Source organism: Hylobates moloch, unplaced genomic scaffold, assembly GCF_009828535.3.
Source record: "Hylobates moloch isolate HMO894 unplaced genomic scaffold, HMol_V3 SCAFFOLD_21, whole genome shotgun sequence".
NCBI lineage: Eukaryota > Metazoa > Chordata > Mammalia > Primates > Hylobatidae > Hylobates > Hylobates moloch.
Window position 1 is genome coordinate 29,160,644 of NW_026652296.1, and position 19,120 is coordinate 29,179,763.

The 19,120-nt window shown below is 50.1% G+C and overlaps 2 protein-coding genes across 9 annotated transcripts in view; both read right to left on the reverse strand.

The window, feature by feature from the left end:
• The window catches only part of HM13 (histocompatibility minor 13), a 55,268-nt gene that overhangs the window by 5,510 nt on the left and 30,638 nt on the right, over nt 1-19,120 (reverse strand). For 6 of the 8 annotated variants that reach the window (XR_004246033.2, XM_032142935.2, XM_032142931.2 and 3 more), the window contains exons 4-10: nt 18,779-18,867; nt 14,678-14,763; nt 14,460-14,585; nt 13,669-13,726; nt 8,985-9,068; nt 4,364-4,400; nt 2,282-2,384 (exon numbers count right to left, since the gene is read on the reverse strand). Coding sequence is in view for 6 of the 8 variants with exons in the window: in XM_032142935.2 (XP_031998826.1) it covers nt 2,282-2,384; nt 4,364-4,400; nt 8,985-9,068; nt 13,669-13,726; nt 14,460-14,585; nt 14,678-14,763; nt 18,779-18,867 (583 nt within the window). In the remaining 2 variants the exon portion in view is untranslated. Of the gene's footprint in view, nt 1-2,281; nt 2,385-4,363; nt 4,401-8,984; nt 9,069-13,668; nt 13,727-14,459; nt 14,586-14,677; nt 14,764-18,778; nt 18,868-19,120 lie in introns of those variants that run through there. The other 2 variants (XM_058432826.1, XM_058432829.1) reach the window with 2 other exon arrangements.
• On the reverse strand, nt 14,771-16,970 carry MCTS2 (MCTS family member 2). The gene is made up of 2 exons (XM_058432830.1): nt 16,180-16,970; nt 14,771-15,110 (listed from the first exon to the last, which is right to left on the reverse strand). Exons 1-2 carry the CDS (start codon nt 16,661-16,663, stop codon nt 15,052-15,054), a joined length of 543 nt encoding a protein of 180 aa, XP_058288813.1. The 5' UTR covers nt 16,664-16,970; the 3' UTR covers nt 14,771-15,051.

The window sequence follows — 19,120 nt, forward strand, 5'->3', positions numbered from 1 at the left end:
CTCACTGCAACCTCCGCCTCTCAGTTCAAGCGATTCTCCTGCCTCAGCCTCCTGGGTAGCTGGGATTACAGGCATGCTCCACCAAGCCCGGCTAATTTTGTGTTTTTAGTAGAGATGGGGTTTCTCCACGTAGGTCAGGCTGGTCTCGAACTCCCGACCTCAGGTGATCCACCCACCTTGGCCTCCCAAAGTGCTGGGATTACAGGTGTGAGCCACCATGCCTGGCTGGAGACTTCATTCTTAATGTAAAGCCAGTCCTTGGCCAGAAAAAAATAAGTCTTTCCCGCATGCCCTTGATCCTAACATTCAGACTTATTTCTTGCCATCTGCCATAGGTGGGCTGTGATCAATACTGCTTTATGTATATTAAATTATTGAATCTAACAATCCCTAAGTAGGATGGGTGTGGTGGCTCATGCTTGTAATCCCAGCACTTTGGGAGGCTGAGGTGGGCAGGTCAGTTGAGGTCAGGAGTTTGAAACCAGACTGGCCAACATGGTGCAACCCTGTCTCTACTAAACATATAAAAATCAGCTGGACGTGGTGGTGCGTGCCTGTAATCCCAGCTACTTGGGAGGCTGAGGCAGGAGAACTGCTTGAGCCCAGGAGGCGGAGCTCCAACGAGCTGAGATCACACCACTGCACAAAGGCAGAGGTGAACCCTTATCTAGAGCAATGCTAGCACTGGGACTACCTGTGTGTTGGAGAGCAAAGGACCCCATGGGACAGGGTCCCCTCATGTCCTGGATCCCCTTTCCAAAAAGGATTTTCAGAGAGGTGCCCACTTGGATGACTGGGGTTAAGGGCTGGGCTGCTGCTGGGGAGTAACACAGGCCTTGGGCCAGGGTTCAGGAGTTCATTAGTATGGACTCCAGATCGCCACCCAGGGCCCAGCCTGACGTAGTGTTTGCGTTCATCTCAGCGCTGCAGTTTCTCGATAAAGGAGAGGCCTCCTGTGTGCCAGAGTTCTGAATGGGAGCCTCTTCTCAGTCCAGCCAGGCAGAGGGTGAGGCTGCCACCTTGTGGCCACTGGGGGAATTGGCTCTAGGCTTGGACTCCAATAAGGAGCTGAGAGCTGCAGACCTCCAAAAAGCCTCTTAACTAGTCCTCCAAACCAGGTCCAGTCACTCTCTGCGACCCTTGCCATATGCATGTTACTCTCAGCTTACACGCCATTGAAGCCCTTGAGCAGAAGTGAGAGGTGGTTCCACAATGGTTGTTCTTGGTTTTTCTAATTATGGGCTAGGGGCCTTTTGACCCTCTATAAAGTTAATACTGTACTAGGACTAAATGAGTTATTAGCAAAAGAGTTTAGCACAGTGCCTGGCACAGAGTGATTAAAAAAACCCCAGCTTTTGTGATTAATTCAAAGTTGGCTCGTCTGTATTTGGGCCCTGGAGAAGGGAAGGGGACAGAAGCAGCAAGCCCAGAGTTCCATGGTTACTGGGTGGTGCTGGGATTCACAACACGGCTCCCTCAGCCCCTGTTCCACGCTGCCTTTCCCATGGCCAGGGCTTGAGAGCCTGCGTGTGGTTTCCATGCTGACCCAGGTTTTAATCCTGGCTTTACCACATACTTGCAGTGTGGCACCTGAACTCATTTCCCCACCTGTCCACAAGGATCCTCATGAGTGCAGAGCCTGGCACGTGGAAGTGCTTAACAAACAGGAGCTCTTATTATTTCCAGTAGAGAGTAGGGCAATCCTGTCTGCTCACTTTCCCCTGAATCTTCCCCTCTCCAGGCCACACTGAGGGCCCCCAGTCCTTGTGCTATGTTGCTTCATTCTGTGGCGGCTCAGTACTCCATCCTCATGTTGGTGGGAGAAGGAGGCAGAGCCTGGGCTACTTGGGAGTAGAGGGAGGGACGCCCCAATACCCAACACCCACTCCAATCCTGTTCTTCTCTGCCTGCTTCCCACTACCAAGGCTGAGAAGCCAAATCCTCTTTCCTGGACTCTCCTGTAGCCAGGGTGGCTTTAGGACCCCAATCTGGCCCATGAGATGCTGAGAGGGTTCTGGGAAAGTTCCTGCCTTCCTGATGAAGGCAGCAGGCATGGCTGTTACGCTTTTCCCTCCTTCTTGCCTCTAACGTGCCCACGCTGCCTAGAGCAGTGGCAGCCATCTTGCAACCACAAATGGAAGGCCCAGAGAATCACAGACATGACTGCTCCAACACGTGGGGAGTGCCTATCTCTGGACTGCTTGCATTTACAAATAAATCCTCTGTAATTCCCTCTACTTGCAGTGAGGCGTTCCTGACACTCTGATACCATCCTGCTCACCTGAGCATGCTTGAAGATGTGCATGATGAAGATGGTAAGGCCCAGGCCAAAGATGTAGGCTGCAAAGCTGGTGTAGAAGTAGGTGTGGGTATTCTTCTTCAAGCTTCAGGGAAGGTGTGAAGAAAGAGGAGGAGCGTTAGATATAGGGACTGGAGTAGTAATACCCCTTCTGAGGGAGCTGGGGAAGACCCTAGAGGTAGTGGGGGGTGACTGAACTCTGGGCTGGGAGTCTGGAGGTGGGTGTGCACGCTGATACTGCCTCCAGCTATGTGTCTCCGGACAAGTTGCTTTCCTTCTCTTAGCCTCAGTTTACTCATCTGCAAAATGGGAAAATGAGCTCATCTCCTTGGTAGTTATGAATATCAAATGCTGCAACGTATAACAGTGGCTGTAAGACTTTAGTCAGCATAAAAATCATCTGGAAAGCTTGTGAAAAAATGCAGGATTCTAGGTCCCACCCCCAGGGAGTCTGATCTAATAGCTCTAGGGCAGGGCCCAGGAATCTGCATTTTGAAAAAACCATCTGAGGTGAATCTCATACCGTTGGATAATGCTTTGAGAAACACAGATACAGAAACTGCAAAGGTAATTACTACTTTTAAGTGCAGTGGACGTAATAGTTCAGTAGCCTGTTTGTGGTACTAACTAGATGCTGGCTGCATGAATAAATGCCAGTGGCTTCCTGGAGGTGATTCATCCAAGATCAGCTTCAGAACAGATGAAGCATATACACCCCGGCATTGCCATTACGTGACTTCCCTCTCCAGTGCCAGCTCCATAACCTCTGCATGTCCCCAGCGCCTGGGATGTGCCCAGCCAGTACTATGGACTCGATTAACATTTGCGGAATGAATGAGTGCTTCTGACCCCCTTCTCTCCTTGTCCTGGGTGCTTCTAAGCCTTCGGCTGCAAGTACATTGAGAACTCACCTATCGTGAGAACTGGGGTACAAGTGACTCCCTTTGGGAATGTTGCACTGATTCTGGAATCAGCTGAGGAGCTGCTTATGCTGTGGGCCCAGGCTAGAAATGAGACTCTGTCTCTGAGAGTGCTGGCAGTTGAATCTGTCTCCAGCAAATAGCCTGGGGGCTTCTTATGGGTTTCACTTTGTATTACCTCTGAACAGCCAGGAGTAGAGATGGCTGGCACAGACATCCCTCTACTTACAGACTGGCCAGGTCTCTTCCAAAGGTGACTGTGAGCCCATATGCTCCTAAGGTTCGAAGTGGCACTACACAAATAACCCAGGTGTATGTAAGTGGGAAAAACCTAAGTTTCACATGGGAACTGGATTTCAGTGATGCTGGTAGTAAGTTTCTCATTACCACTCTCACTGTTATTACTGCTTTTGCAACTATCAGGCATGAGGAAATCAAGAGAAGTTCACAAACCACCTCAAAGTTCAGTGCAACATCGCCGGCCCTCACAGGGATGACGGCATAAAATGATGGAGCTGTTGCTGGCGCCCCCTGCTGACGGCAAGTCCCGTTGCATAGGTGCATTAACTCGGATAAGACCTTTGCTGTGTTTTAAATGCTGACCTAAGTTGCCCACCTTCTCCCCCTCGTGCTCACTGTCTACAACAGACTGAAAAATGTCTGAGTAAAGAGAGGGCAGGGAATAGCTAGAGCAGCTGAGACATGGTGACCTGACCCTAGGCTGATAAAAGATGATGATGATGACTGCAACCAGGATTCAACCAAGAGCTACTGAGGTCAGTGTGTACTCAGCACTCTCTCCAGATTTCATGGTAGGAACTCTTGTTATTAACTCAAGATGAGAAACCAGAGGCTCAGGAAGGTCAGGCCACTTGTCAAGGTCACACAGTGAGAAAGCACTGTGAGTACCACCAGGCCCTTGTGGGTTTAAATCTCTTGGCCTGTGATTCTTAAAACAATTTTTTGACCACAAGCTCTTCAAACACTTAGAACTTCAAGATGCAAAATGCAGATAAACTCAGAATTGCTCTGGCTGCTGTGGGGGTGGAGGGTCTGGTCTCCTGAGGTACCTTCTGTGGGCTCCTGAAGGCCACTGGAGAATCCCTGGAGAAGCCCATGCTGGGGCAGGCCCTCACTCACTCACCTGATGTCAAAGCGCAGCAGCAAGGCAATGAAGATCCCTGTGGGAGAAAGCTGGGGTTAGAGAGTGGCAGGGAAGCAGCAGGGCAGTGAACTAACAGGAGACTGGGTCCTGGTCCCCAACCTGGTGTTCCGTCTTGGAGCAATCATTGGAGACCAAGGGTGTGGCCAATACTCTCAAGTGCCAGCAGAAAGTCCCATTTCTCTACTTAGAACAATGAGAGGGGCCCAGGATTTTGCTTTGGCCTGGGACTACAATGACCCAGCACCTCACCGCATCATACTATGTCACACTGTGTCTGCCCAAATGCTTATCAACTGCCTATGTACCAGGCGCTACGGGAAATGCAGGAGTAGGCAACATCGCTGCTCCCACAGAGCTCAGCCAGGGGGACAGGGTAGCCACACTATGACATACCTCAAATAGTCACGGAAGTCATTGTGAGACTGTAACTGTTAAAGAGTGCTTCCACTTTGGAAGGCAGAGGTGGGTGGATCACGAGGTCAGGAGTTCGAGACCATCCTGGCCAACATGGTGAAAACTCGTCTCTACTAAAAATACAAAAATTAGCCAGACATAGTGGCATGCGCCTGTAGTCCCAGCTACTCGGAAGGCTGAGGCACAAGAATCGCTTGAACTCAAGAAGTGGAGGTTGCAGTGAGCTGAGATCACACCACTGCACTCCAGCCTGGGTGACAGAGCGAGACTCCGTCTCAAAAAACAAAAACCTAAAAACCCCAAAATGAGCCAGGCATGGCGGTGCACGTCTGTAATTCTAGCTACTTGGGAGGCTGAGGCAGGAGAATTGTGCTTCCCATGTTGTGAGAAGGTCTAACAGGATGAGACCTAGGCTGCGTGGGGGTGAAGAAGGGAAAGAAGGCTTCTTGGAAATGCCACATGCCAGGGGGAGAGAACAGCATGTGCAAAGGTCCTGGAGAAAGAGTCCTCAGGAGACGTGGCAGGGACTGAGGGGCCACTAAGGCAGCTTGCCCACTGGCAGGAGATGAGGAGATAGACCAGCCCTGCAGGGCCCCGAGGACCATAGGGAGGAGTTGGGTCTTTATCCTGAGTGAAGAGATGCACTGGAGGAGTTCTGAGCAGAACAACCTAAACAGATTTTGAAAGAGGCCCCTGTGGCAGCTGCGTGGCTGGAGGGGGGAGGAGGAGGGGCAAGCAGTGGGCCATTTGAAGGCTCCACAGGAGCACAGGAGAGGGTTACCTCGAGAGGGTTACCTCGGCCCACCCACCGCACTCTGAAACTTGAAAACCAAGCCAATTGTTAGCAATGGTTCTGCTAAAAAAGAAAAAAGAAAAGAGACATCCCGGAAGCCTAAGCATCCCCAAAACACAGCCAACCAGTCCTGTCCCTGTGCTATACACACACCCTGTGTGTCACCTCCCTCACTGGGCTCTGGGCTCTGAGTCTCATTTACTTGAAGGAAGGCACTGGTAAGAAGCACTGCCTGGCCGGGCATGGTGGCTCATGCCTGCAATCCCAGCACTTTGGGAGGCCGAGGCAGGCGGATCACCTGAGGTCAGGAGTTCAAGACCAGCGTGACTAAAATGGTGAAACCCCGTCTCTACTAAAAATACAAAATTAGCTGGGTGTGGTGGCGCATGCCTGTAATCCCAGCTACTCAGGAGGCTGAGGCAGGAGAATTATTTGAACCCAGGAGGTGGAGGTTGCAGCGAGCTTAGATTGCGCCATTGCACTGCCTGGGCAACAAGAGCAAAACTCCATCTCAAAAAAAAAAAAAGAAGCACTGCCTGTCAACATATGATTAATTTTAAAGAGGGAAATGAATTAGTTCTCAATGAATACTCTGTAGGAGTAGGGAGTTGGTTGGGGAGAGAGCAGACAACTGCAGTTATTCTGGAATCAAGCTGGGAACTCAGTGCCCCCTGGCGGCTGATTTCTACAAGTGTTCTCCAACTAATCCAAGGGTCAGAGCTCTGCCAGGGATTTTCACTCCTAAAGTGCATCTGGCCTTCCAAACAACGCTCCACTGTGATCAACTTACATTTATTGTGATTGTGGGACTACTGGGGATATATACAGAGGGTGGGGGAAGGACAGATATGCCGAGATGTCCTGTGCATGTCTCAAGCCCGGAAATTATGACAAGGACATGGGAAGTCTGTGTGGGTGCCTGACAGACCGTGCCCTGGAGAGTGAGCCAGATGCTTTACAGGACTCCATTTCTTTTGTCTGACGGAGATGCCTTCTACTGGGGAAGCAAGTCTCCCTGCCTCACAGCACTGCAAATTATGAAGACACATGAGTGCAAGCCCACGCCCCCATGGCCTCAGGCAAGTCAAACCTCAGTTTCCTTATCTGTGAAATGGAAATGCCCTCTATCTCACTGGACTGCTGGGAGAAGTAAAGATAACATATAAAAAGTACCTAGCACCATTCTTTTTTTTTTTTTTTTTTTTTTTGAGACGGAGTCTGGCTGTGTTGCCCAAGCTGGAGTGTAGTGGTGCAATCTCGGCTCACTGCAAGCTCTGCCTCCCAGGTTCATGCCATTCTCCTGCCTCAGCCTCCCGAGTAGCTGGGACTACACGCGCCCGCCACTACGCCTGGCTAATTTTTGTATTTTTAGTAGAGACGGGGTTTCACCGTGTTAGCCAAGATGGTCTCAATCTCCTGACCTCATAATCCGCCCGCCTCGGCCTCCCAAAGTGCTGGGATTTCAGGCTTGAGTCACCGCGCCCAGCCACCTAGCACCATTCTTGGTACACAACAGGTGCCTGATAAATGGTAGCTGTTGTGATTACCATCTTATCACTGCTAGTGCTGCTTAAGGAGCAGTTCTGACAGCGTAGCCTTTTTTGCAGTTGGACAGCGCTGGTCTGAGTCCTGGCCCTGTTGCTTACTAGTGTGTGAATTTGTATCATTCCTTTACTTCTGAGCTTCAGTTTCCTCATTGGTAAAACAGGGAAAGCCTCTGTGTCACCTCCATGTGTCACAAAATGCAACTGTCACAAATAGAAGTGCCTGTATCACCCTAGGTGATCAGAATTGCTATAATATCCTACCCTGGAAAGTAAGTCAGCCTTTAATCTGCTGCTTTAAAATAATTCCTCTTCTTTTAAAAAATATAGATGGGGTCGGCCAGGTGTGGTGGCTCATGCCTGTAATCTCAGCACGTTGTGGGGGCCAAGGTGGGCGGATCACCTGAGGTCGGGAGTTTGAGACCAGCCTGACCAATATGAAGAAACCCCATCTCTACTAAATATACAAAATTAGCCGGGCATGGTGGTGCATGCCTATAATCCCAGCTACTTGGGAGGCTGAGGCAGGAGAATCGAGAATCATTTGAACCAGGCCTCAGGTTGCGGTGAGCCGAGGTCACGTTATTGCACTCCAGCATGGGCAAGAGCGAAACTCCATCTCAAAAAAAAAAAAAAAAAGAGAAATAATAATTTTATATATATGTATATATGGTCTCACAATTTGCCCAGGCCAGACCTCCTTTTTAAGGGACAGGGTCTCACTCTGTCACCCAGGCTAAAGTGCAGTGGCACAATCATAGCTCACTGCAGCCTTGAACTCCTGGGCTCAAACGATCCTCCTACCTCAGCCTCCAGAGTAGCTGGGACTACAGGCATGAGCCACCACGACTGGCTAATTTTTTTTTTTGTAGAGATGAGGTCTTGCTATGTTGTCCAGACTGGTCTTGAACTCCTGGCATCAAGTGATCCTCCCCACTCAGCCTCCCAAAGTGTTGGAATTACAGGTGTGAGCCACTGTGCCCAGCTAAAACCTTCTTTTAAGCAAGCTTCTAACCCTCTCACTCTGAGGCTAGGAAGACAAGTATGTCCCTTGGGTTCACTGCCCCCACTACTGGGCCCAGATCAGCAGAACAGAACACCTGAGCCTCAGCCACTTCAGCAGCTCAGCTTTGCCATTAGTCTCTTTCTCAACTGGTAGTTTGAGCTGCTCCTGCCCCAAGGTGAGACCAGGCTGTGGTTGCACAGGATGTGCTTTCCTGCTTGGATTGTGGACAGGGCCCCTGTGTCCATACCCACAGACACACTGACTAGAACCCACACACAGATCCAGGGGCTCGAAGGCCAGCTTCTGCAGACAAGCAGGTGTGTGTACACGTGCTCCTCTGCTGAGAGTGCAGACACAGGAGCCCACGTGTGTGTTCTCCCTGGAGACGTCTTGGCACAGGGAGGAGCAAGGGGGTTATGGCAATTCTGGTACATCTGTGATGCTTGCGGACACTGGGAAGGGGTATGTGTATGTGTGGGTGTGTGTGAGAGGGGTCTAGTCCATTAAGATTGTCATGAAATGTGCTTTTTCAGAGTGTACCTCAGTCTGTCATTAGACTTTTACTTTTGTAGTTCTTGAGCAACACCTGCTCACCTAGACCAGAGGCTCTGTGAAGACAGTCTTGTTCACTGACACCTGCCCAGGACCCAGCCTGGGGCATGGCACCCAACTGGCACTCCGTAAATGGATGTTAAGGGGGAACCCTTCACCAATCCCTGGCCTGATCCGGCCTTACCTTTTCTCTTTCTCAGCTGGTAAGCCTGTCTGTTTAGCAGTAATCCCCTTGCTCCAGGGAATACCCTCTCCACCCCTTTCACATGGCCCCCACCCCAGCAGGCTCACCTGGAATGACAACATCTCCAAGTCCCAGCATGGCAAAGTTGTTTGCTTCGAGGCCTTTCTCCAGCAGATCCTGGGGAAACACCACTGAAGAGGGAGGTAGGGATGTGAGGAGTCAGCTGGAACCCAGTTTACTTTTTTTTTTTTTGAGACGGAGTCTCACACTGTCACCCAGGCTGGAGTGCAGTGGCGCAATCTTGGCTCACTGCAAACTCCATCTCCTGGGTTCATGCCATTCTCCTGCCTCAGCCTCCCAAGTAGCTGGAACTACAGGTGCCCACCACCGCACCTGGCTAATTTTTTGTATTTTTAGTAGAGATGGGGTTTTACCGTGTTAGCCAGGATGGTCTTGATCTCCTGACCTCATGATCCGCCCGCCTCGACCTCCCAAAGTGCTGGGGTTACAGGCGTGAGCCACTGCTCCCGGCCTACTTTGTATTTTTTTTTGAGACAGGGGCTTGCTCTATTGCCCAGGGCAATGAGGACTGCAATCGGGAGTGCAATGGCACGATCTTGGCTCACTGCAACCTCTGTCTCCTAGGCTCAAGTGATTCTCCTGACTCCTGAGTAGCTGGGATTATAGGCGCCTGCCCCGTTTTTGTATTTCCAGCTTACTTTGACTTCTAACCCCCCATTCTTGTTGTATGAAACTCCCACATTTGTGTTTCTGGGTGGGACGTGGGGGATGAGGAGGTGAGAGGATGCAGGGCAATGTCTCCATCTGGAGTCACAGCTGGTCAGAGTGGGGAGGAATAGGGTCATCTAGGCTGAAGGTTTAATGCCTTTACTGAGCTATGTCAACCATACAATTTCAATGCCTTTTTATAGCTATTGAACCCTTTGGTTAAATGGGATTGACCCTAAAGCCCAGTATATAAAAGAAAAGAGCCACACAGTGCCAACATCTACAAGGTTTCCCATCTCACTGTAACGGGTATGGACAGATGTTGGCCCTTGTTCTGAAGCAGGGTGAGCCCGGGCTATAAGCTCCTTCTGTATTTGCTGAGGGAGAAAAGGCCACACACCCGCAGATTGCTTCCTTAAAGCCCCTCACTCAGAAATCTTGCTGGACAGCTTGTTTGGATAAATACAGATTAGGGAGAAACGCCTCCCTCTGTATCTAGTTATAGCAAAAGGAGGTTATAACTGGATTTCATCCATAGGGCCTTGCAAGCAGAAGAGCAGTTATAAGTGGGCCTTAGAGGCTGACTTGTGGGTCTGTAGGTCTGAGTCCTAGTTCCGTGCTCTGCATAGGTTACTTACCTGCCTTAGTTTTGTCACCTGTGAAATGGGTAGACAACAGAACTGACTCCTCAGGGTGGTAGTGAAGATTAGATTATTTGTACACACCATTAACTGCTACCTCATGCCTTCTTTACTAATCCAGTCCTGGTTTTGTGTGAGGCAGCCTTCCCAGGTGATAAGTGTGGTGCAAGACTAAGCCAATCAGGAAAATCCTGTTCCTTGCATTCCTTACTTGCAGGTAGGGGTCAGCCTTGGCCAACATTTTTTTTTTTTTTTTTGAGATGGAGTCTCGCTCTGTCGCCCAGGCTGGAGTGCAGTGGCGCAATCTCGGCTCACTGCAACCTCTGCCTCCCGGGTTCAAGTGATTCTGCTGCCTCAGCCCCCTGAGTAGCTGAAATTACAGGCATGCGCCACCACGCCCGGCTAATTTTTGTATTTTTAGTAGAGACAGGGTTTCACCATGTTGGTCAGGTTGGTCTCGATCTCCTGACCTCGTGATCTGCCCACCTCAGCCTCCCAAAGTGCTGGGATTACAGGCGTGAGCCACCACGCCTGGCCATTTAATTTTTATTTCTTTATACATATATATATACATATTTGAGACAGAGTCTTACTGTCACCCAGGCTGGAGTGCAGTGGTGCGATCTTGGCTCACTGCAACCTTCATCTGGCCAACAATAGGTACACAGAGGTGCGTGCACAGGGATTCTGAGTAAGCTTGTGCTTCCCTAATACATGGATAGGTACCCTTGCCCTGCCTGCCTCTTCCTGCCTTGAATGCACAATGCACAGTAATTTACAGACTTTCTCTCTCAATCCTGGTACCATTCCATTCTGAGTGGCAGAGACTATTGTCACCATTTTACAGTTCTAGAAACCAGGGCTCAGAGAGGACAAGTCTTCTCCCCAAGGCCACACAGTCAGCAAGTGGCAGAGCTGATTCGAGTCCAGGCAGCCTGACTTCAGCATATGAGCACTTCACTGTTCTGCCTTTCTGCCACTGAGCACTAGTCCTAGCAGTAGAAGGCAGTGGGTCTTCTCCCTAGCCCAGAAAACCAGACCCTAAGGATCAGAAACCAAATATGACAGCACCACTTCCCTGCTTGGAGCCTTCCAGTGGCCTACGGGGCAGTGTCCAAGCTCCTTGGAGTGGCATCCTTGGCTTCCCAAATCTGGCCTCTGCCCACCTCTTTCCAGCCTCTTTTCCCTGAACTCAGCTATGCCCACTCCCTGATTCTCTGCTCCCAGGCCCCTCCATGCACCTTCCTGCCTCCAGCCCTTTGCTGAAGCTGTACATTATCTTTCAAATGCCCATATTGCCCCTGCATGCTTGGGAAATGTGTATTCATCCTTTGTGACCCAGAAAACATTTTCCTGACACCCTGGCTGGGTTATCTGGGCTTCCACACCCCCCAGGCTCAACCATCAAGGCACTGGGGAATAGCTGTTGCTCTGGCTGGCCCAGCATCTGTTCCCTTGCTCTGGAGAACTGCCCTCCCCTTGTACACTTGGTTCTGGGGGGCTGCCAATTCCAATACTCTGCCCCCAGGCACTGGAGAGGGCAGTGACCCTGGCCTGTCCATCATGATCCTCCATCTCTCCAGTGGGAGTGTCTGGCTCATGGGCCAGGCCAGGCGTTGTAGGTTTATTCAGGCCAAAGCTGGGAGAAACCTGTTTTCCTCTGGGGTCACTAAGCTGGGACCACAGAATTCAGGAGCTGTTTGTGGCCATGAAGCTCTCCCCAAAGCAGGGAGAAAGGCTGTCCGCAGTGGTAGAGAGTGAGAAAGACAGCTGTTTCTTGATTCCTTGAGTGGAATCTCCCCCAATCTCCCCTCACGACTGCCTGTCGCCACGAGCCAGTGCTTCCATGGCAGGCACTCACTGTTGCCTGCCCTCCCGGCAGCATCTTCCTCTCTTCCTTGCTAGCATGCTTGACGGATTCTGTTCCCCTCTCTGAGCCTTGTAATACCAGGAGGTGATTCTCCACTAGTCTAAAGCTTAAACTCTAAGCCAATCATGTTTCCTATCCCCCTCACTGGTGAATGGTTTAGACTTGGGCCTGTGACCCAGTTTTGGCCAATAAAGTATGACGGAGACTGCACAGAAGATTTGGGAAAAACCATCCCTCCCTGAGACATAATTTCCCCTTTCTTTTTCTGGACACGGCTATGTGAGGAGTCAGTGCTAGGAGCTGTGGCAGCCATCTTGGGACCATGAAGGGATGACCTAAGGGGCAGGTGGACATGCTGAGAATGCTGGGGTGGGAGTCCTGAAGTAACCTTGGCTTTTGGTGAAGAGAGGGTCATTAACCCACTCTGAGCCTTCTACCCCTGGGCTTGCTGTAGTGTGAGATGACAAAATTTCCCTCTTGTTTAAAGACAGTTAATACAGGTTGAGTGTCCCATACCTGAAATGGTTTGACCAGAAAAGTTTCAAACTTTTTTTGAATTCTGGAATATTTGCATATACATAATGAAATGTTTTGGGGATAAAACCTAAGTTTAAATATGAAATTCACATTATACATAATAGCTTGAAGGTAGTTTTATATATGTACAAACACACATCTATTTATATATATATAAATTTTAAAGACAGGGCCTCATTCTGTCATCCAGGCTGTAATGCAGGGACATGATCATAGCTCACTTCAGCCTGGAACTCCCAGGCTCAAGTGATCCTCCTGCCTCAGATCCTCCCAAGTAGCTAGGACTACAGGTGTGTGTTACCACACCTAGCTAATATTTTAATTTTTTGTAGAGATAGGGTCTTGCTGTTACCCAGGCTGGTCTTGAACTGCTGGCCTCAAGCGATCCTCCCGCCTCAGCCTCCTAAAGAGTTTTATACAATCTTAAAATGCTATTTGCTGCATGAAACACAGTTTGTGTTAAGTCCTTATGTGTGGAATTTTCCACTTGTGGTGTCATGTCAGTGCTCAAAAACTTTTGGGTCTTGGAGCATTCTGGATTTCAGATTTTCGGATTAGAGATGCTCAACCTGTAGGTGGATTTTCTATTACTTATAAACAGTAGATACACTGAAGAACAAAACCAAGGCAGTTTGAGAGGCACGGGATAGACAGCACCCAACACTCAGGTGCCAAGGGGACCCTAGTGAGGGGTCTCGGCTTAGAGATTTTCTCTCCTGGAAAGCCCCTGCGCGTGCCCCCCAGGCTGGGTTAAACACTTCCCCTCCATGCTCGCTCCCATTTTGGCTCATTTCACACCATGCTGCACCATGACCAAGTGGCCAGAGGCCGGGGCCTGGGCAGGATGAACACAGCCAGATGAATCAATGAGGATAAGGAAACCAGGCTGGAGAGCCACAGGAGGAAGAGGTACATGGGGAAGAGATAGGGAGATGCACTGACTGAAACGGGCTGTGGGGGCATAGCCTGGCAGGGGTGGGGGAAGGGGTTCCCTGTGGTGGGGTGGTCACTTACATTTTATTGGTGCCTCGAAGGACTTGGCCACTGTCACCATCACATTGGTGCCAAATACCTAGAAGGAGAAAAAAAGAGCAGTATGAAGGGAAGTGAGGGGCTGGGGGGGAAGAATGGCTGTCCCTGGGCTTCTAGATGTGCTGCTGCCTGGGATCTGAGGGGAGCTGGGGAGGGGCTCCAGTGCAGATCTGAAGGGGTGAGGTGGCCACTGATACTGGTTCTGGGCAACAAAGAGGGGAAATTCGAGGGAGTATAGAAAGGACCTCTGATGGCCCAAGCCAGGCAGCCTATGTTTGTTTACAGTTCTGTTCCTCCCAAGTGATAAAGTCCCCCAGCGTTACCCACTCGAGAGGGGAAGAGGCTGCCTGGGGCCAGGAAAAGGGTGCCCGAGTCAGGCTGACCTCAGTCCCTCTGTGATGCCTCTCAGAGTGAATGTGAATGCCCTTGCTGGGCCCATTCATCAACATTCTTCTACCCCTACCTGAACTTCTCTGAGTCTCAACTCCCTTGCCAAGGAGGCATGGGATTAGGTAACACCCCTGCTAGCAAGGAAGATAGGCAGGTGGTTGGAAGGCACCGGGCATGAGTGTGCTCTCAGAAAGAGGTGGAATCTGCTCTCTCTGGCTCCATCTCACAGACGGGCCCGGAGAGGACTTGCTCAGCAGTCCGGAACTTCAGCCCAAAACAGCTCTTCTCCATCAGATGACTGCCACTTGGGCCAGAGAGGCAGGGTAGTAGGAAGATGAGATGGCCCTGGAGCCAGACATCCTTGGCATCCCTGCCTGACTCACCCAGAAGACATCGTAGATGAAGAGTCCACCCAGCAGGATGCAGCCAGTGCTCACATTGTTGAGGTGCAGGAGCTCTACTCCGTTAAGGGAGAAGGCCAGGCCAAAAAGGTTGTTGGCAATCCAGTGCTGAGGAAAGTGGGGAGTGAGACCAGCTTGCTGTGACCCACCCTGCCCTGTCAACCCCATCCTCCCCTTCTGCCCAGGTCCTGGCTACTCACCTTCCTCAGCAGGTACCAGACGCCAACGATGCTGCTCAGGCCCAGGCACACCAGGTCCTTGGTGTCAAATTCATAATTGATGATCTCTGAGCAGAGAGGCCAGGTAAGTCCACTCCCCGGGGCGGGGCTACCCCTCCCACCTGTCAGCCCCTGGACAGAGGAGGGCATGGCTGTGGGCACTGTGAGAGGTTCACAGGCTGGGGGGCTAAGCCTTGGCTGCCCCAGATTAGTATGAGTTTCAGAAGGGGAGAGCTCACTGGAGCCACCCCAACCCCTCCAATTTCCTACAGGAGGGAACGGAGGCCAAGAGAGACTTACAAGCCTGGCACAGTGTCAGCGGGAAGTGGTCTTTGGTGTTAGAAGCACAGGCTTTGTTACTTGTAGCTGGGTGGCCTTGGGGAAGGCAGTGCCCTCTCTGAGCTTGTTTTCTTATCTGTAAAAAGGGGATAACAGCACCCCCTCTTAGGGCTGCTGTGGGGAATAAGTAAGACAGTCCTTACAATGCATTCAGCACAGTGCCTGGCACATAGCGGGTGCTCAGCCAATGCCAGCTGCCACTGAGCCCAGGTCTTTAGAAAGGTCTGAGTTAATTCTGGAATCTTTCTACTTTGCCACCAAAGGATGAAGAAGGTTAGCGGCAGCCTCAGTTCACTAGCAGGCGATGAAGAAGGGAAGAGACGCAGGTCTCAAGGAAAGGCCGGAGTCCCCGAGGCTGCTTTTGTGGGGGGCCCTGTGGTAGTCATCTTGATGTTAAACCATTCTTGATTGCTTCCAAGCTTCCTAAGAAGACAACTAGAGGCTGTGGAGTTTGCCGGGAGTCAAAGAGTCCAGCCACTCCTTTCACATTCCAGAGTGTAGCCGACTGCTTGCTGCTTGTCCCCTAATTTGTTTTTTCATCTGTGGTAAGAGCACCTTGATTTGTTTTCTATAAAGTATCCGTTAAACTTATTTAGCAAAGCCACAGAGGCATTGTCTTCACGCTGTCACACACAGACACAAACACACATACGACGCAATCAATATCCACATTTAGCCCCCCAAATGCATTCCTTCTGAGGCTCATTTATATGTCTTCATGTGCCACAGCCCATCATTTAAATAATGGATGTTTTCAATGCCAATTCCTTTGTTGACTTTCTCAATATCTTCTGCAGACATCTTCATGACCCCAACACACAAAGCATGCTGTTTTCCTTCCGCTGTGACTGCTACAATCGTATCTACCGCAGCAGGGTACAGCTTAGCTCCAGGAGAAGTTAAACCTGGACACATAATATTTGCGCCGCTGAGTACAAATTTGATAGCTCCTTTATCAACCTGCTGGTGTGGCAGGATAAAAGGGTATTTGTGAAGCAACCTTAGAGTTGGACAAAAAGGCCCCTTTCTTTGTCTAAAAAACAGTAATTCCCCACTTACGGTAAGGATTTCTGTATGTTCATGGCATCGGACTATTTTGACAGGATCTTTCTTAGGCATGATTTGATTAAGCCATGGTTCAATACCTGGAAATTGCTCTACCAGTTGGCTCTTAATGCCCTTAATAACTGACGTTTTCAACTGGATGCAGTTGGACACACTTTCCTTTTCATCAAACTTCTTGAACATGATCCAGGGTGAACCGGGCAACAACAGGGAAACAAACGGAATTGGCAAGGCTCCGATAGAGTCCCCTGCAGGAAGGCCGGCGGGCGCCACGCGGCCTGCCGGACGGTCAGAGCCGTTGTCGCTAACCGGAAGATGACACAGCCAGCGCGCTTTACGGCCCGGTGAAATCTGACAACTTCCGCTCTCTAAACGCCACGTCACAACTGCGCTTGGCCCGCTGTTCTTTCGACTGCTGATTCCTCTCCAATGAGGATCACTGAAACAGTAGGGCTTGAGAAGCAAGAAGTGATACGAATGCTTTCTCCTTGCCGGAAGAGAAGACTGGAGATGCGCACCCTGATGAGTTAGTTCTAACTGGACACGAGACCGACTCACGGCCATTTTCCAGCTTCTCTTATAGTTAAATGGACAAGGAATATGGATGCCTCTCCTTCCCTCTGGCTGGACAGTGGAGTGATGACACCATCCTGACCCGAGGGCCAGTGCTGTATATGGCGGAGCATGAGATAGATAGGGCCTGGGACCTTGAAGACTCGGTGGTATAAGCTTAGCCTTTTTACTATTTTATTTATTTATTTTTTTAGACGGGGTCTTGCTCTGTCGCCCAGGCTGGAGTGCACTGACCGTGGCTTACTGCAGCCTCGAACTCCAAGGCTCAAGTGACCCTCCTGCATCAGCTTCCCAAAGTGTTGGGATTACAGGCATGAGCCACCGTGCCTGGCCAAGCTTAGTCTTTTTTTTTTTTTTTTTTGAGACAGGGTCTCACTCTGTCGCCCTGGCTGGAGTGCAGTGGCGCGATTTCGGCTCACTGCAACCTCCGCCTTCCCAGGTTAAAGCGATTCTCCTGCCTTAGCCTCCCAAGTAGCTGGGATTACAGGTACACGCCACCATGCCTGGCAAATTTTTTTTTGTATTTTTAGTAGAGATGGAGTCTCGCCGTGATGGCCAGGCTGGTCTGGAACTCCTGATCTCAAGTCATCTGCCTGCCTCAGCCTCCCAAAGTTCTGGGAGGCGTGAGCCATCTCACTTGGCCCAAGCTTAGCCTTTAAAAAAAAAAAAAAAAATCAACAATTGTTTCTTTGACAGAGGTTCCTTAGAGATGCACAAAGCAATCACATAAAATTGCTGCCGATTAGGGACAAGGCAGCATGTGCTAGGTACCAGTAAGAGAGAGTGCTGTGGCCCGGCACGGTGGCTCACGCCTGTAATCCCAGCACTTTGAGAGGCTGAGGCAGGCGAAGCAAGAGGTCAGGAGATGGAGACCATCCTAACACGGTGAAACCCCGTCTCTACTAAAAATACAAAAAAATTAGCTGGGCGTAGTGGCGGGCGCCTGTAGTCCCAGCTACTCGGGAGGCTGAGGCAGGAGAATGGCGTGAACCCAGGAGGTGGAGCTTGCAGTGAGCCAAGACTGTGCCACTGCACTCCAGCCTGGGCGACAGAGCGAGACCCTGTCTCAAAAAAAAAAAAAAAAAAAGTGCTAGATTTCACATGCTCAGTATTGTACACGAGATAAATACCTGCTGGGCGTGGTGGCTCACTCACGCCTGTAATTCTAGTGCTTTGGGCGGCTGAGGTGGGCAGATCACTTGAGGTCAGGAGTTTGAGACCAGCCTGGCCAGCATGGCAAAACTCCATCTCTACTAAAAATACAAAAAAATTAGCTGGGTGTGGTGGCACACGCCTGTAATCTCAACTACTCAGTTGGCTGAGGCTTCAGTGAGCTGAGATCGCACCACTGCACTCCACCCTGGGTGACAGAACAAGACTCTGTCTCAAAAAAACAAAAAACAAAAGAAATACCTGCTATTTGGTCAAGCATTGATAATCTTGTTACAGCATTTGAATCCATACCCTAACTAACCTGCAAATCCCAGGATCTCCACACTTCCCCACAGTTTGCATTTTTTTTAAATTAATTTTTTTGTAGAGATGAGGTCTTGCTATGTTGCCTAGGCTGGTCTCAAATTCCTGGCCTCAAGTGATCATCCTGTCCTGGCCTCCCAAACTGCTGTGATTACAGGCATGAGACACTGTTTCTGGCCAGTTTTTATTTTTGAAAAAGAGCTGTGGAACCCCCTTTTTAAACCTTAGGTGAGGCAGTGATCACACTAAAAATATATACAAATAAAATAATCATGAAGGCCGACTTTGACTGAGTGCTTACTATGAGCCAGGCACCATGCTGAATGCTTTCCACTTATTGACTCGCCATCTTAAGAACATGACTGTGAAGGAGGTACTAGATTAACACTTTCATTTTACAGATGGGAAAAAAAAACAACAACAAAAACACCCAATGCTCAGAGAGGTAAGGCATTCACCCAGGGTCCCATGTCTAGACAGTAGCAGAGTTGGAATGTGAATCCCGGCCATGAAATTCCAGAGCCCACTTCCATCATTTGCTCTATTGGAGAACCCCAATATTGGAGAGACAAAGGGAATGGTGGAGGAAGACACCCAAGGCACACTACGGGGAAAGTGGTTAGCACTGACCTTCCTTGTTTTCCCCAGAACCCTGTGTGAAGAGCAGCTGGTACTGTCGATTTGGAAAGCTGGCTGGAAAAAACTTATTCATGAAGGGGCTGGAAGGAAAGACAAAGCAAGTCGGCAAACAGAGCCCCCATGGGCAGTCAGCCTTAACACACCCCTGCCCCATTTACAGCTGGCACCCTTACAGCTGTCCTGATAGGTAGGTGTTACTGTTCCCACTCTACAGATGTGAAAACAAAGGCCCTCAAAAGGTAAGTGATTTGCCCAGAGTCACACAGGGGTCCTATATCTCAGCTGAGACTCAAACCTAGGTTTTTGCATTCATAGTGATTTCTGTACTGCCTT